The sequence below is a fragment of the Pavona decussata genome, unplaced genomic scaffold (assembly GCF_977016875.1).
Source record: "Pavona decussata unplaced genomic scaffold, jaPavDecu1.1 SCAFFOLD_192, whole genome shotgun sequence".
NCBI classification, from domain to species: Eukaryota; Metazoa; Cnidaria; class Anthozoa; order Scleractinia; family Agariciidae; genus Pavona; species Pavona decussata.
Window position 1 is genome coordinate 1,145,980 of NW_028145601.1, and position 17,728 is coordinate 1,163,707.

General features: G+C 42.0%; 3 protein-coding genes across 3 annotated transcripts; all 3 read left to right on the top strand.

Annotated features, from left to right (window-relative positions):
* The first annotated feature begins 4,423 nt into the window (after positions 1 to 4,423).
* Positions 4,424 to 9,211, top strand: LOC146462065 (uncharacterized). Its single transcript, XM_085086088.1, has 2 exons — positions 4,424 to 4,557; positions 4,863 to 9,211. The coding sequence occupies exon 2, from the start codon at positions 4,967 to 4,969 to the stop codon at positions 9,197 to 9,199; it is 4,233 nt and encodes a 1,410-aa protein (XP_084942214.1). The 5' UTR covers positions 4,424 to 4,557; positions 4,863 to 4,966; the 3' UTR covers positions 9,200 to 9,211.
* Positions 9,212 to 9,806: 595 nt separating this feature from the next.
* On the top strand, positions 9,807 to 11,768 carry LOC146462066 (uncharacterized). The gene has a single exon (XM_085086202.1). It carries the CDS (start codon positions 9,807 to 9,809, stop codon positions 11,766 to 11,768), a length of 1,962 nt encoding a protein of 653 aa, XP_084942328.1.
* A 342-nt stretch (positions 11,769 to 12,110) lies between these two features.
* LOC146462067 (uncharacterized) lies at positions 12,111 to 17,214 on the top strand. The gene is made up of 3 exons (XM_085086094.1): positions 12,111 to 12,249; positions 14,140 to 14,355; positions 14,756 to 17,214. The coding sequence occupies exons 2-3, from the start codon at positions 14,229 to 14,231 to the stop codon at positions 15,253 to 15,255; spliced, it is 627 nt and encodes a 208-aa protein (XP_084942220.1). The 5' UTR covers positions 12,111 to 12,249; positions 14,140 to 14,228; the 3' UTR covers positions 15,256 to 17,214.
* Positions 17,215 to 17,728: the final 514 nt, after the last annotated feature.

Below are 17,728 nucleotides of genomic sequence, written 5' to 3' on the forward strand. Positions count from 1 at the left end.
TTAGGTCTTCATACATTAGCCTAAGAACTTGGTTGTAAACTTTGATAAAGGTATTAATCTAGAAAATTTCATAACTTCTTTTCAGTTATCCTTCAAGGATGCTCATTTGCAGAAGGTAAGCCAGTTTGAGACAACATTTGTCACATCATTGTTTAAGTTGTATAAATAAAGGACTTGCATGACAAGGCATAAGTGATGGTTTGGCCTGAGAATCCACATTTGTCAAAATTTATAAAATGCCAAATGCTAATTTGGAATATATGAAGACTGGTTATCATGTCAAGGGCTCAAAGTCAGTAAATTAGCTAATTATGGCTTTAAGCATGAAATTAAAGATTTCTTTTCTGACTGTTCAAAGCCAAACAAAAGCTAATCAACCATGCTTCATGTCCTTTTGTTTTTGTTGAGTTTTTAGCAACAGTCATGAACCAGCTTGCTGTGGTTCAAGACTAAACCACAGAAGTATATGTTATATTACTAGCTACAGTAAAATCACAGCACTGTACTCAAGTAAATACTTCTGGCCAATCAACTCTATACTTAGGTTTAAGATGTTGCAAGACAAACGAAGCTGATGCAACATCCTCATGCGCAAAAATTACAATCATGCTGTACAATTCCTGCACCCCACATCAAGGCTATAGTTTACAGTTTAGAACAGCATCAGTCTTACAATGTCTGACCGATGCCTACCCAAAAAAATTATACAGATAGATTTACATTTCTAACCAGGGTGCCCTTCAAATATTGATTAATGCAACACAGGCCTCAAGTTAGCATGCAACTAGTAACTGACTATAAAAAAATTAAAGACAGAAACTACAATAAGTATGGTGAAGATGAACACTTGCTTAGAGTTTGAAAATGACTGAAACACTTCTGACTGGCATAGGAGGCTTTCCACCTTCATTTGTGCCAAAGTACTTAAACCTAATGGATTCAGCTTTTACAAAGCTCCATGACAGCCCTGCTAGTTAAACCAGTTTAATTAAGAATGGTCTGGGAAAAGTTGTTGTTAGCCATAGTTTTGAGGCTGTATAATTAATTATGTGAATGCGGCTGTCCAAATGTAACTCTCCTCAAAAACAATCCTAAATCGCGGGTACAATTCTTTTTTATGGAGGAAGTAAATCCAGATAATTTTTACTCGGAGAAGAGACAACAGAGAGACAACAGCTGCTGTAATTAACCTTTAAATAATTAGTGATTGTTTATTGTTAGGAAATTGTGAACATTACCGCACTGGCTCTTCAGGCGCCATTCAATCTCCAAATTATCCCAAGCCGTACCCTGCTGGACAGAAATGTACCTGGACTGTGTCTGTCGAAGGTTCCGTGGAGAACATCAAAGTTTCATTTAGGTAAGTAACTAAAATCAAAATCTCACTTGTGAGCTAAGGTTTTACACTTTTAAGACCAAGTCACCATTTGACAAGAAACTATGTACTGAGATCTGCAAATTAAGCTATAGTTCAGGGGTATACCCAGTGTATACGAGAAGTGAGATGTATTTTAAGGTTTTTATTTTCTTGTTTTAAACACTTTTCATTCTTTTCTGTTACTTCCTTTGCCTTAGCTGGAATGATTTGTACAATGCCCCAGATAAAACCTTTTAATTGGTGTATTACAGTTGGTATAAAGGTGCACAGTCGCCGTTTTACAAAAAAACGACATTTCCCATGGGAGTGAAAGGGTTAAAATCAGGTAGTTTATGATTCAAATTTATTAAGATCCATACAGCCAAGCACTGAAACAAATTTTAAATAAGGTTTAATGTAATTTAACTTAGTTAACAACTTGGAGCAAGTTTGCTTTCTGGTGGTGTGACCTAGTATGGTGTCAGCGTTTATTGGTGTACAGTTTGGTGTGCTGGTGGCATTACTGTTTGGGCCTGGTTCACGGCAGGACCGCAGGCCATTGTGTGGCCAGTGGTATTCTCATGCGGTTTAGGCGTGCACCTTAGTCCTTTGCACATGCTTGGAATTTTTCTCTACTCAGCGTTTGGTGGCGTTGTTGGTTTATCATGTTTTGCAGGGTTTTTCTTTCCTTCTCTTTCCTCCTGGTAGTGTTAATTTGTTATCCTTTGGGATTGGGATTGGGGTTACGTTGAAATCATTCTTTCACTTTGTTTTAAAAGGTTTGGGTACCACCTTCCTCTTTGGAATTTCCAATGACCTTCTATGGGTAGGTTTAAATTTACCCCCCACACATGAGATGCACTCAAATTCATTGCAAGGTTGCCCCAACCAGATTACCCACTCAGGCAGATTCTGCCTAAGTAAGCACACTTTGAACATTTCTAACTTTTTTAATGTGTCTGTTTGTGAGGAAGCAACACAAAGCCTTGCCACTTTTCAAAATTTCTTGAGAAATGATTTGCCTTGGTAGATTGTTTATTGAATTTGATGTTACCATGGCAACTAAACATTGACAGGCAAATATTACAGCAATTTTCATGTCTTTTGGCCATTTTAGTGACTTTTTAGTCAATTTTCATGGATTCTGAAGTTTTGGGGTAAATTATTTAATATGGTAGATCCAAGGTGGCTGCCATTCCCTGCCTAGAATTCCCTGGACATAGTATTCACCCTCTAGAGTTCAATACCCTTGGTGTTATAGAGAGGATTGTAACACACATCCCCCACCCCAAGCTTTTGAACCTCAGTCAAGACATAGGTAGACCTATTTAGAGATAGAGTTCACTAGTCTAGTACGTATCAGCTTATACCTCTTATGGGGGACTTTAGTTCGACCGGTCCTGCTATATGGCTGTGAAACAGGGAAGATCACAAAGGCTGACGAACGAAAACTGAATAGTTTCTAATGCCAATGCCTTAGACGGATAATGAAGATCAAATGGCAGCAAAGAATGATGAACAAGATAGTCGTTGAGGTGGCAGAGATCAATAATAAGCTGCGAGGTATGACGAAGAAGATGGAATAAATGAAATAAATAATAATAATAATAATAATGGTTTATTAACAGATCCACTGGGTGGCTCTTCCCTGTTAAATTACAATAATTACAATTACAAAATAAATAAAATTAAATTAAATTAAGTTATTTACAAATTATACAGTAAAACAGGATTAGCGGAAACCGATTACAGTAAAACTAACTAATGGCTTTGTACTCTGTTTCTTAAAAGATTCCTTGAGTCTTAAAAAGGTTCTGTAGTCTTTAACGTTTCTAATAGTTTCTGGTAGATTGTTAAATAGTTTCGACGCATTATCTTGGAGAGTGCCATTTTCGGCCAGGACCACTAATCTAATTGAATTGCTTGAGCGCAGTTCCTTGGGGCATTCCTGTTTTATAAATAAATAAGGGCATGTACTGAGGAGAGAGGTTGAAAACGACTGTTTTACAGCATTGGCATAGACTCCAGAAGAACAAAGGGCGAGAGGGAGACCAAAGACCACTTGGAGAAGGACTGTTGAGAGGGAGAGAAACAAGGCGGGGTGGAAGAGTTGGAATGTAGCCAAGGCAGCGGCACGGAACAGAGAGTGTTGGTCAGAGAATGTGTTGACCTTATGCGCCTACTGGCGCGCGGAGATTTGATGATGATGATGATGATGATGATGATGATGATGATGATGGGGAAAGTAATGTGGACTAAAGTTTTAAATGGATCAATGTGAAAATATGAACGATATCAAACCATAATTAAAAAATAATAATACAGTCAACTCTCTTATAGCGACCACTTCTTGTAAGTGACCACCTCCCGTAAGCGACCACTTCATAAACAACCGTTTTGTTTCTCAGTTAAATACTGTTTCAAGAGCTCTCTCGTAAACGACCACCACTCAAATTTCTTTAATTAGGGACCGCGACCACTTTTTAGGCCAGAAATTACACACATTCTTTAGTTTTCTGTTTCCTGTAAGCGACCACATGATCATTAGTAAATCGCTCCTCAGAAGTGACAGAAGTTCTAATGACGCTAACCAGGACTGCTGACAGATAATAACAGTTTACAGACAGAGAAGATGATTATAATTTATAGATCTGTAGGTAAACGGGAATTGTTACAGTGGTCTGTTCCAAAATGTTGTACAAAGTTTCATCAGAAGAATGAATGGAAGTGGAAAAATCAGATAAATTAGTTTCATTTGCCTAATTTTATCTGCTAAAATAAAGGTAATATTTTTATGTAATAAATCAATCCAATATTAGGCTTATTTGCTGTAAGCGACCACCTCCCGTAAGTGACCACTTTGTCGTGCCCCAAGGGTGGTCGCTTACAAGAGAGTTGACTGTAAATTTAATACACTGTTGTTGAATTAAACTATGTTTGCCACTTATTCAACAGTGCTTTCAAACTGCAACCCAAATCTCCTGATGGTCAATGCGTGGATTATGTGGCAATATATAGTTTGTTACTCAACAAAGATGCTGGAGCTACGATAGAAGGAAAGTTCTGTGGAGATTCATTACCTCCTTCTTTGAGAATACGAAAGTCATCCATGACAGTGCAGTTCATTTCGGATTCTGGGTCCGAGGCCTCTAATTCCTATACTGGATTTTCTCTTCATTATGAAGCTAACTTTGAAGATAGTAAGTAAACCTCGTTGTTGCGGTTTTTGTTAATTTACACTTTTCCATGTAGTTTTTGTTTTCCGCATCTTTATACGTGTTAATTGTGTCCTGCACCCTTCATTCCTTCCTGAACAATTTTTCGCACTATATGTAAATTCAGTGGTATATAATATTTTCAACACTTTCATTTTATCACTCACCCGCCTAAATCCAGCAATTGGTAAGTGTTTTTTCAGTCGTCCTGTTTTTTGGTTTCAGTTGTCATTTTCGCGTTTATTCTTTTTATAGTCGTTGTTAGTTGTTTCCTGTACTTTCTCTGATAGGTATTTTACCAAATCCCTTGATTTGAGTGAATAAATTGCTGATTGAAACCTGTGAGTCTCTTCGTGGCCCTTGCCACTTCATTGTAAAATACCAATTGAAGATCATGGACGGTATCGAAGCTGATAATGCAAGTTCCATCCGAGCGAGTTCCAGGAGTAGAATGCCTAATTCGCTGCAGGACCAAGAAGGAGTTGTACGCGAAAAGCTGAACAGTCTAAAACGGTCTGCAGGAGGCTATGTTGCCACAATGTCTAAAGTGTGCGCTCGAATTGATGATTTACTCGCGGACTTTGCTAACTTGGTGCAAGTGCGGAATCTGCAAGCCACCTTGTCTGATGCATTTAGGAATTATGGAGACAACGTCGCGCGGACCAAAGCTCTTCTCAGTGACAGCAGCGTGGAACTTCACGAAATCCAGGGCGTTTACGAGGCTCAAGAGGTCAGAAAACGTCTGTATGATGAAAGGATCGAACATTTCGCGATCGAAGCTGCTTCGTATTTTAATAAACAAGTGTCAGAAGAATTACCCCGTGTCGACACTTCATCGCCTCGAGGATCGGTGAAATCGCAGAGCAGTCGAATTTCCAAGTTAAGTGCAGCGAGCTCGAGACTTCGCGAAGCCAAAATCGCGGCAGAAAAAGCGGCTCTAGTCGAAAAACAAACTGAGCAAAAACGATCGAGGACAATAGCAATGAAAGTCAAGTTATTGGAGCTTGAAATGAAACAAAAGCAATTCAAATTTCAACATCAACTAGAACTAGCGAAGCTCGATGCCGAGAAAGAGGCAGAGGAAGCTCGGGAAAGGACAGAGTTGGCAGATTTGGAGTTCAAGTTAGCAGAGCGCGAGTTTTCTGGTCTGCAGTTTGAGGAAAATCCACCTGAGCGGCGTAGTTTTAACAGAAATATTGACATTGACAGAAACTTTACAAGTGTATCCGACGCTGGTCCGCAAGTTGTCTACCCTCAAGCTGTTTCCACGCAATTAGGGTCGATCGCGCAGGTTTGCTCCACGCAGCCATTTTCTCCAACCACGTGTTCCGTCTCATCCACGAGAGTCTCGACCTGCCACGTAACGTCTCCGCATGTCTCTGTTCTTCCCGACACGTCCTCGCGTGGATCAACGTTGCCTGCGCCCACTTCACGTTTTCCTGAGTTTTCTGCCACGTCCTTTCAAGCCCCTACAGTTCCCGTGGTGTCCTCGCGTGTCTCCTCGTTACCTGCGTTCTCTACGCGTCTTACAGATTTTCCACCCATGCCTACGTGTGCTTCCTTGCAAGCCTCTGCAGTTCCCGTGGTGTCCTCGCACGTCTCCTCGTTACCTGCGTTCTCTACGCGTCTTACAGATGTTCCACCCATGCCTACGTGTGCTTCCTTGCAAGCCTCTGCAGTTCCCGTGGTGTCCTCGCGCGTCTCCTCGTTACCTGCGTACTCTACGCGTCCTACAGATTTTCCACCCATGCCTACGTGTGCTTCCTTGCAAGCCTCTGCAGTTCCTGTGGTGTCCTCGCGCGTCTCCTCGTTACCTGTGTACCCTACGCGTCCTACAGATTTTCCACCCATGCTTACGTGTGCTTCCTTGCAAGCCTCTGCAGTTCCTGTGGTGTCCTCGCGCGTCTCCACGTTACCTGCGTACCCCACGTATGTTCCTGATTTCCCACCGATGCCTACGCCTGCTTCTGTGGTTCCTGCTATGTCTGCCTCAATGTTGCCGTCGTCGTATGTTTCCGAGTCTCCACGCGCTAGCTCGTGTGTTCCTGCCATGTACCCAAGTGTCTCCCTGTTCTCATCCCAGCCGCCCTACAATGCAGGTCCAATATTCACACATGCAGCTCAAGCCTATGGTCCAGTTCGCCTGCCTTGTCACGCAACTTCAGGACATCTTCCACCTTCTCTTCAGCCAATGGGTGAAAGCTTCCTTGCAACTATTGCTACCACAATAGAAAGAATTAGTGCCAATCAAGGTCTACCTCCACTACAAGTGCTTAAGTTTGATGGCTCCCTTGAGAGATATCCACTATTCAGACAGAGGTTTCACCAGATGGTAGAATCGAAGGCATTGGATGAACAGACTAAGATGGCTCGCCTGTTGCAGTTTCTCGAGGGCCCTGCTCTTAGAGCTGTGCAAAGGTACGAGGCCTTGCCAGGAGGCTTAACCAAGGCGTTAGAAGTCCTGCAAAGTCGTTTTGGTCAACCCTTTAAGATCGTAAGAGCTTGCGTCGACACTCTGACTAAAGGTCCCCCTATCGCATCTCAAGACAAGGATGGTCTCCAACGCTATGCAGATATGGCACAAGTCATGTATGATACCCTCGTATCTATGAACTGTTTAGGAGAAATGAACACTGACAATCTCGAGAAAGTGATACTAAGGTTGCCCAAATGGCTCCAAGACAAGTTTCGAGAACATTTGAAGAAGCTTCAACGCCAAGGAAGAATTATCCCCACATTCAAAGACATTGTTGAGTTCCTGAATGACCGAGCTGATTTGGCTAATCATCCGTTTTTCACAACTTCTTCTGAGGTGAAGTCACACAAACGAATTGAAGATCGAGACAAGTCTCATCTGCGTCACCTTACCACTCTTACCACAAGTACCTCTAGGGAGGCCAGCAGACTTGCGATCAATAAAGACGCTAAAGCCAGCAACTGCCCCTTGTGTGTCCAGTACCACCCACTCTATCGCTGCGGGGTATTCAAGTCCAAGCCCGTCGAGGAGAGGAGGGCCTTAGTCAACAGAAAGCGGATTTGCTTCAACTGCATCAACTCTACAGAACACACGGCCAGTTCGTGCAAGTCGCAAATGCGTTGTAGGGTACCTGGTTGTGGAAGGTCTCACCACACTTTGCTTCACCTGTCAGGTCCATCCCGAGAAAACGCTGATCATCACACTAACAACACTGAAGTCACAGTCATCCCAACCATGCCTACTGTCCTGCCAAGCGACCAAGATGCTCCCTCGAGCACGTGCGCTACTGCAACCTTGGCTGAATCCTCTGAGATTTACCTGCAGATCATGCCCCTCAAGATCATCGCCAACGATGGACGATATACAACCACTTACGGCTTGATCGACTCCGGCTCCGATGTCACTATGATTGACCCATCCCTCGTCGATCAGCTTGGTATTCAAGGCGAAGATGGACAACTCCTCCTTTCCACAGTAAGCCAAAGAGACAAACAGGAGAATGGAGTAAAGGTTGACTTCAAAATAGCGCCCGTTGATGATCAGCACTCACACCAGATTACTGTGCGCAATGCATGGGCTGTACGAGACCTTACCATCCCGCTTAAGCATGTAACAGCTCGCAAGAAGATGGAGCAATGGTCGCACTTGTGTCAAGTCCCTTTTCCCGAAGTACAAAGAAAGAAGGTTTCTATCCTTATTGGAACGAACATCCAGGAAGCCTTTATTCCGTTGGAAGTTAGAAAAGGAAGTCCTAATGAGCCCTTCGCGATACGATCCTGCCTTGGCAGGAGTATCCTTGGCGGTTCCGGCAGTGTAGACGGTAGACGTCAGTTTAACCTGCATCATGCTTCTTCTGAAGATGTTTCTCTCAATCGACAGTTGGAAGAATTCTGGCGAATTGAGTCCCACGGCACCGTGAAAGAAGCCTTTCGGCCAATGTCTGTTGAGGATCGAAAGGCGCTGAAGATAATAGAGAACACAATCTCTAAGGTTGACGGCCATTACCAGATGGGCCTTCTCTGGAGGCAGGAAGTACCCTACCTTCCATTTAACAGAGCCTTGGCAGAAGGTCGTCTTCAAGCTCTGAAAAGGAGATTTAACCGGGATCCTGGCCTAGAGGAAAAGTACCGCTCCGCCATAGATGACTACGTTACTAAAGGATATGCAAGACAGCTAAACGAAGAAGAGGCCTCCAAGAGATCCAAGATCACTTGGTACTTACCACACCACCCGGTCCTGAACGTTAACAAGCCCAACAAAGTACGCGTGGTATTTGATGCTGCCGCTAAATTTGAGGGCACTTCCCTGAACGATCGGTTGTACCATGGCCCAGATCTCACAAATAATCTGGTTGGCGTACTTATTCGCTTTCGAGAAGAAGAAACTGCGTTCACAGCTGACGTAGAGGCGATGTTCCATCAGGTCAAAGTTCTTCCAGAGGATGCAGACGCCCTAAGGTTCTTGTGGTGGAATGCTTCTTCAAATCTCCCCCCTAAGGAATATCAGATGCTTGTCCACATATTTGGAGCAACTTCATCCCTCGCTGTGCCAACAAGGCACTTCGACAGACGGCAGACGATAATAAAGGCCGGTATAGCCCTGAAGTCATCAAGACCGTACACAGAAATTTCTACGTCGATGATGTACTGAAATCTGCGCCGTCAACAGAGAAGGCGATTTGGCTAGTAGACCAGCTGACCAGGCTACTGAGTGAGGGCCGCTTCCACCTAACGAAGTTCACAAGCAACAGTAGGCAGGTGTTAAAGGCCCTCCCACTAGAGGAACGAGCGAATCCTTCTATCAATCTCGACCTCAGCCAACTTCCTATCAGCCGCGCACTTGGATTACACTGGGATGCAGCTTCGGATACCTTGCAATTCAAGGTTGTTCCCACGAACAAGCCTCCAACTAAACGTGGCATTCTTTCGACTGTTAGTTCCCTATTCGATCCACTTGGTTTTTTGGGCCCGTTTCTCCTCCCAGTCAAAGTCATTCTTCAAGAACTATGGAGAATGGACGTCCAGTGGGATGACCCTATTCCAGAGCCTTTGCTAACACAGTGGAATGGATGGGTAGAGTCTCTGCCCCTTGTTGCGAACATCAAGATTCCGCGATGCTTCAAGTCATTTTCTAGCACCCGAGTCATCACGGATGTCCAAATGCACTATTTTTCTGACGCATCCAACAAAGGTTACGCCGCAGTTGGCTACTTAAGGCTCGTTGATGATACGGGAAAGGTCCATTGCGCCTTTTTGTTATGGGAAAGACCCGCAATTCCCCGCTGAAACAGTGGTCCATACCGCGTTTAGAGTTACAGTCAGCAGTGGTAGCTACACCCTTGCATCTACTGATATGCGACGAGCTTGACATACCCCTTCAAGGTGTTACGTTCCGGACAGACTCTTTGACGACCTTGCAGTACATTACGAACAAGAAGAGGCGATTCAAGCCATTCGTTGCTAATCGAGTGAACGAAATTCATGAAGCCTCGACTCCTCAGCAATGGCGACATGTGCCAACAACACTGAACCCAGCTGACGATGGTTCCAGAGGGATGAAGCTACATGATCTTGACCCAAATTGCCGCTGGCTCTCTGGCCCAAGTTTCCTCCTGAAGCCCAAAGAACATTGGCCAGTTAGAAGGATTGGCAATATTCCAGATGACGACAGTGAAGTTCAAGTTGAAAGAACCGGCATGGTGATTGACCGTGGATCATCACTGGACCTGCTTCTGCGTCGCTATTCATCTTGGCCTCGCCTCTTAACTCTTGTCGCCTGGTTGTTACGTTTCGTTAACCATGTTCAGAACAAAGGAACTTCTACTGAGAGAGGTGGAATATCCCTTTCAGAGATACGGTGCTCTTCCAAGAAAATTGTACAGTTGGTACAACGCCAAGCCTTTGCTGAAGAGATTGATTCCTTAGTCGAAGGTCGTCCAGTTAAATGTCAAAGCAAGCTTGCAACTCTTCTTCCTGTATTCGTAGAAGGAACCGTGCGCGTGGGAGGAAGAATTCGTCACGCTCCTATTGCCTTCGAAGCTGCCCATCCGATGATACTTCCTAAAGATCATCCAGTTTCTACCCTGATCGTGCGCTACTACCACGAAATCCTGGGGCATGCCGGTCGAGAGCACGTACTTTCCTTCATACGACAACATTTCTGGATTATTCAAGCAAGGTCACTCGTGCGCCATGTTCTACGAAGATGCATCGGTTGTCGCAAGCGAAATGAAGTCCCCATGACTCAGTTGATGGCTGACCTGCCAAAGGAACGTCTCACTCCCTATGATCGGCCGTTCACCTACACAGGAGTCGACTTCTTTGGCCCATTCTACGTGAAGCGTGGTCGGAGTTCAGAAAAGGTGTACGGTTGCCTCTTTACCTGCCTTACCAGTCGCGCCGTGCATATAGAAGACGTGAGTTCATTAGAGTCCGATGCCTTTATTCAAGCCCTCCGCAGATTCATCTCGAATCGTGGGTGTCCCAAAGAAATCTGGAGTGATAACGGAACAAACTTCGTCGGAGCGGACAAGGAAATTCGCGACTCTATTCGTCAGTGGAATCAGGATGATCTAAACAAGCAACTGATTAAGGACGGGATTAACTGCTCCTTGTGCCCAATGTTCCAGTGGAAATTTCAGCCTCCAGCCGCGAGCCATATGAATGGGGTCTGGGAACGGTTAATTCAAAGTGTGCGAAAGACCATGAAGGCGATCCTTGGCAATCCAGATGCGTTGGTTGGACTGGAAACCTTACGCACGGTCTTCGCAGAGGTTGTTACCATTCTCAACAGTCACCCGCTTACTCCCAGCAGTGATGATCCAAGCGACCCGGAACCACTCACTCCGAACCACCTTCTGCTGCAACAGGAAAATCTCGCTCTGCCCCCAGGTCTGTTTGTTCGCGAAGATCTTTACAGAAGAAAACAATGGAGGAGAGCCCAATTCCTTGCTGACTGCTTCTGGAAACGGTGCCTAAGAGAATACGTTCCAGCTTTACAGCAACGCCAAAAATGGGTTCGCGAGAAAGGAAACTTGAAGGTCAATGATCTCGTAATGCTTGTGGATGAAAATTCCCCTCGTGGAAGATGGCTCCTTGGCAGAGTTATGAAGATCTTTCCTGGCCACGACCAACGCGTCCGAGTTGGAGAAGTCAAAACGAAGAATTCAACGCTCGTGAGGCCGATTTCAAAACTTGTATTGCTGGAAGAAGAAGATTAGTAACATTGACATTCGCCTACAGTTATTATCAGAAACCTCTTGGACAGTTTGAATGCGCTAGTTCTAAGAACTTTCAGTGACTGATTAATTGATTCGCTTTTATTGCTGAATTTCCGCAAATTCAGCGAAGCCCCCCAGGATGTTGCGGTTTTTGTTAATTTACACTTTTCCATGTAGTTTTTGTTTTCCGCATAGTTATACGTGTTAATTGTGTCCTGCACCCTTCATTCCTTCCTGAACAATTTTTCGCACTATATGTAAATTCAGTGGTATATAATATTTTCAACACTTTCATTTTATCACTCACCCACCTAAATCCAGCAATTGGTAAGTGTTTTTTCAGTCGTCCTGTTTTTTGGTTTCAGTTGTCATTTTCGCGGTTATTCTTTTTATAGTCGTTCTTAGTTGTTTCCTTTACTTTCTCTGATAGGTATTTTACCAAATCCCTTGATTTGAGTGAATAAATTGCTGATTGAAACCTGTGAGTCTCTTCGTGGCCCTTGCCACTTCACTCGTTGAATTTGTGTTTTACACTGATCTCTGTCTATAATCATCATCATAACTCTCTATATGCCAGAAGGTACATAAGGCAGTCAGTCTGGTGTTTGTCAATGTTTCACCAAAAGTCACAAATCAATGCAAGTTGAGGAATGTGTCATAAAATATCCATACCCTCTGGGGATGGTTTTTCGAGATCAGTGAACCCCCCATTGCACTCTCTAGAAAAATTTGCAGTAATGGCAAATTATAGTTGCGTCATCTTCAAAAATCCTGGCACTCCCAGGATAAAAATCTCACGCCTTGAGTCAGAAAAAGGTTGGAGGCAAGTATAGGCTAGTAAAATTGTTTAACTGTAGCCTATACCTGCCAACCTTTTTCTGACTCAAAGGCGAGGGATTTTCATTCAGCCAGTGCCAGGGTCTTTAAAGACGACACAAAGATTTCCAAAGACATTCCAATAATTCTGAAGTTCTCAAGAAGACTATGCTCCATATGGACATTCAAAACTCAGAAATTTCGGGTTTAGTGTTGTCATTGGCTCATTTTTGGACTTTTCGTTTCTCTTACTGGTTTGAGTTTACATTAACATATTTTTGGAAGGTGTGTCAGTTTAGGCTGTAATTAGCTCACATCTTTCAACCAGACATTGAAAATTGGTCTGTATGCGTGAGCTGGCATGAGATCGAAGTTTTCAACCAATGTTTTATCTGATGCTTTGCACTTTGCTGGTTTGCAATAGAACCTACGATTATGGGTAAGATTTCTGTTTTAATTACATCCATTTTGAAATCACTGGTGATCCTTGGAATCTGATTGGTCTAAAATGATGTAATTTATTCCCAAATTGCACCATTTTTTGCTCTAAATTGCATCCTTTCTTTAGCCCATCAAAATGGAAATGAAGTAACACAAATAGAATATTAATATTGACAATGATACTCTGTGATTTCAAAATGGATGTAATTAAGTGGTAATTGAACTTCGTGTCGTGCAATTTTGGTCTGAAATCACACGTATGATTTCAGACCAAATTGCACTCCACTCAGTTCAATTACCAATATATATCACAATTAAACAAATGTGCAAAGTAATAATTATAATAATAATGATAATAATTTACCAATTTATATAGCGCGTATTTACATGTGCTGATCAATAGCGCTTTACAATCATATGTTTAAAAGAAAAGGAAAATACATTACCGTGAGAATAAAATAAACTAAGTTACAAACTATAAAAATACGTCTTAAAAAGATAGGTTTTAAGTCGAGATTTGAAACTGTCAAGTGATGTTGCTACGAAGTAGTCGGTGGATAAAACTCAGTGGATAAAACATTGCAGCAACATTTCCTGACGGAATTCAAGGCCACATGCAAAAACTCCATTGAATCTGAGCTAAAACAACAAAAAGCCAGGTCTGAAATGCGACATGGCTCGGTTATGTACTGAGCCCATCAGATTAAGTGATCTCATTCTTTTGAACTCAAGCTAGGCTTTCTGATAGAGTGCCAAATTAATGCAAAACCATGAAAGTTTGTCATTTTTTTTCCAGCTTAATCTATAAAATAATAATTGAGACTTACAAGTGGTCATAAGTCACATACAAACTTCTCAAAATATATTTATAAAATAAGCCAGATATTCTGAGCATGAAATGTAGAGCAATCTATCTACATCAACGAAAACAATACTGACACAAAGCAACTTTGTCAATTTCCTTATATGAATCATGAAAAACATTTTGTATCTTTTGTGGGAATTTGAGCTAAAGTGGAATCTGATTAATTTTAAAAGTTGTATTGTCTTTATGGTGCATGTCTTTTTACTGATTAAATTACTGACAGAAGCATTTTGAATGTTGTATTTGTAGCTTCACAAGTGTCTTCAGGCACTGCTGGTATTGTTGCTGCAATTATCTGTGCTGTGGTGTTCATTGGAGTGGGTACTCTGCGTTGCATTATGCTGCAGGGGGCAGGTGGCAATAACTGCAATGCTCAAAATGCTGGAAATACTCGTGACAGGGAGGTTGTGGGTACCGATGAGTCTTATGCATATCAAGCAGATTTTCCACCTTCTTATAGCACAGGTACGTCAGCTAAGTCATTCTGAGTTGCTTGCTGTTTCATTATTGTATCAGGTCATGCAGGACCAGTAGTTTTATTGTTTATTTATTTTAAACCCTGGAACAGACAATAAGACTTGTGTTGGGACCAACCAGTTTATTAAAAATAATAATATTACATTCATCTACACATATTACGAACAATACTTTATAAGAATACAGTGTACTACAGCCCCATACAAGAAAACAAATAATTTACAAATTATACAAATAAAAATCAAAACTGCTTATTGTGTGGGTGATAGGGAAACTAAGTCGAGCTGACTTGTTGTAAAATAAAGTTAAACCACTAGCTTGCTTTCTAGAGTGCTAGATAAAGTGAGAGAAAAGCACTAACTAAAAGTTTATTCCTTTGTCCTTTTAGTCATAACTCATCCAGAAAGGTTTCCAACACCTGAAACGAGCCCCTTCACCAGGCAAAGAAATGGAATAGTGACAGAGGGCAGCTCTCACATACCAAACCATGGTCAGCCTGAAAGAACATTTACTCTGCAAAGAAGTGACAGTGAAAGCTCTGACGACGATGCACTCAATCCACCTCCACCCTACCCTGGAAATGTTGATAGTGAACATCAAGTGGGTGTCAACGTTGCTTCTAATGATGCAAATACAACACATGGTGGGTCAAGTTCTGGCAGACACAATCCTGGAAATGTTATAGATGAGAGGAGATCAGATGAAACTGAGGGAATATTTGAGGTTCCCTCAGTAGCGATGATTGTGGAGGATGAACAAAGGTCCACAGCGACTGGTGAAGGAACATGCAGTCCTGTTGTAAGAGACAACAGCAGGGACAGAGAAATCTTTGAACAGTCACAAGCTGGTGTGTCCCATAACGACAACACAGAGGAGATTATAATTTAGTGGAGACATACCTAAATGTGTACATTGTATGTAATTACAGGGGTATATATACTATTATTGTGTATTGAATTGCAGTCAGACTATGATCTATGATAGAAAGTGTTGCAGTTCATGCAGTGTGTCGCACTAGTCCTGAATTACAGGGTATAGTTCACCACTAAATTTTCTCTGAATCTGATTGGTTTAAATTAATCATGTAATGTGATAGTGTTCATCAACAGAGACACACTATCACTGCATCTTAAGTATCAATGTGGAAAATACCCAGATAGATAGTACTTGTCTGTAAATATATTCTCCCGTTTATTTTTCTTTTTTATTCATTAGACAGCTCCAACAGGTGGCTTTTCTTACCCTGTACATTGTCCACTCGCCTATTTATTACAACCTTTTGGCTTTAAGGTCAAATGGGTGAGCTGTAAATTCAAAATTATGCCAGTACTACTAACTTCTGTGGCAAAGAAAATTTAGTGGAGAACAATAAATTAAAACAATATCTAAAGTGCTTCTGTATCGCAACTATCAGTGTGATAGTTACCCTTGGAAATTAGATGTTCTTAAAGCAAAATATTAGCCCAAGAAGCAAAGCTTCAAGGGCTTATACTATATGTTATTTTTAAGAACATCAGATTTCCATGGGGCGACTGTCTGTGACCTGATAGTCCCTCACCAGAAACACTGTATTGTCTAAATAGTATGTGACTTCAAGCGGTGTGAGCACAAGACATGTAGATGTGAAATATTGTTTCTCATGTAATGAGACACTAGAAATTCAGAAGGAAAAAAAACTCAAATGCGGTGTATAAAATTTATAAATTATAGCTTTTTATTTATTAGATAAGTCAAACTGGCCAATAGTTCATTTTTATTATTTATTGGTATAATGAGCTACACAGGGCCAAACTAAATTTGCGATCAAGCGATCTCCTGTTGGTGAGCAATTAAAATTTCTCGTTTTAAAAACATACCTGTAAATAAATGTAATTTGAACACAAATTTTAATTTGTATTAAAATACTGAAAACAGTAATTGGAAGCAAAGACAAATAAGAGATGTGTAAAAAGTAGTATGGTCTGTTTGGACCTTTCCTATCATTTTCAGCTATAGGCAGCTTATACTGACAACATGACTGTTGGAAAAATATTATTATAAGGGTTTGTATTGGAACTGCAACATGTCAGCTGGCTGCAGATTGCCTTGATCATATTTTTTCATTTAATCAGCAAATAAGACAGGAAGACACAGACATCACAAAAGTAAGTTTAGTTTGGCTTATTTGAGATGAAGCAAAGATTTCAACATATTATGGTTCCCACACAAACTCTTGGATCAATTATTCCACGAGCGCGCGTTGGATATGAGATGATAGATAGCCAACGAGGCGCATAGCGCCGAGTTGGCTATAATCATCTCATATCCAACAAGCGCAAGTGGAATAATTGTTTTATTAAAAACAACCGAGAAATATTGCTAGATCTTACTGATTTCGCAGTGCAAGAACGACCAGAAGGCAATTTAATGGTCGCCATTTCTCGGCCATGGTGTAATTGCTCATATACCATGGCCGCTAAGCCAATCAAATCCCTCGAATTGCATTATACAATGATGCAGTTTTTAATAATTATATACAATTTTCACAATGGTTTTGTTGTGCGTTTGGGTTGGCTGTGTATATAAACGATTGAAATACAAAGGGAGTTTTAATTATCAAGGGCAAAGTGTGAAGGGTGTGCACTTGGGTGGGGATTAGGGGGGATGAAGAAAATGGAAATGTATATTGACACGCTCACTGCTGTGCTGTGTTCATTCATGCAAGCACTTTTTTAATTAGTCACCTGATTAGTGAGCCACTTTGACTTGATTACCGATCAGCCGATGTCGATGTAAAACAGTCTTTAAACATTATTAAATCACCTTCAAATATATCCTTGTTGAGAAAATATAAATATGTTACTGTCAGGTCATCATCTTGAACTTAGTTAGAACTTAGTTCTGCTAGCCTCCCACGCAGACGTTCTTAGGGGTTCGTCACGCGTTCCTGCCCCACTGTGGGGCAGGAACGCGTGACGAACCCCTAAGAACGTCTGCGTGGGAGGCTAAGTTCTGCCGGCCGTCTTCGACCGACAACTAGACAAGATGGCCGGAAAGAGAAGAGCCATATAAACGTTTAACGAACTGATCGAGACTTCAATTCACCATCCTCAAGATCCCGTTTACGGGCAAGAACCACTCAAAGATTCTTCTAGGTTAATTAGCAAAATTGCCTGATGAGATTTCCCATTTTGCTGCCTTCAATGACTCATCAAAACACAAGACTACAAGCTCTTTGTAGTCGGGAAAGTTCGTCAATTGTCGGGAGGTGTCGTGAGACCACTTGCCCGGTTAAAGAGCACCTAACCTCCGATCAGACGTTCTTTTTCTCGGGGTAGCGTGAAAGTGTGGCCTGATCGCAAGTTAAAAAACATCCGACTTC

Excerpts from the sequence above, each read along its gene's own strand:
- LOC146462065 (XM_085086088.1), top strand. The coding sequence starts at position 4,967 with ATGGACGGTATCGAAGCTGATAATGCAAGTTCCATCCGAGCGAGTTCC.
- LOC146462067 (XM_085086094.1), top strand. The coding sequence starts at position 14,229 with ATGCTGCAGGGGGCAGGTGGCAATAACTGCAATGCTCAAAATGCTGGA. Across the intron at positions 14,356-14,755 it reads TCCACCTTCTTATAGCACAG|TCATAACTCATCCAGAAAGG; the intron begins GTACGTCAGCTA and ends TTGTCCTTTTAG.
- LOC146462066 (XM_085086202.1), top strand. The coding sequence starts at position 9,807 with ATGGGAAAGACCCGCAATTCCCCGCTGAAACAGTGGTCCATACCGCGT.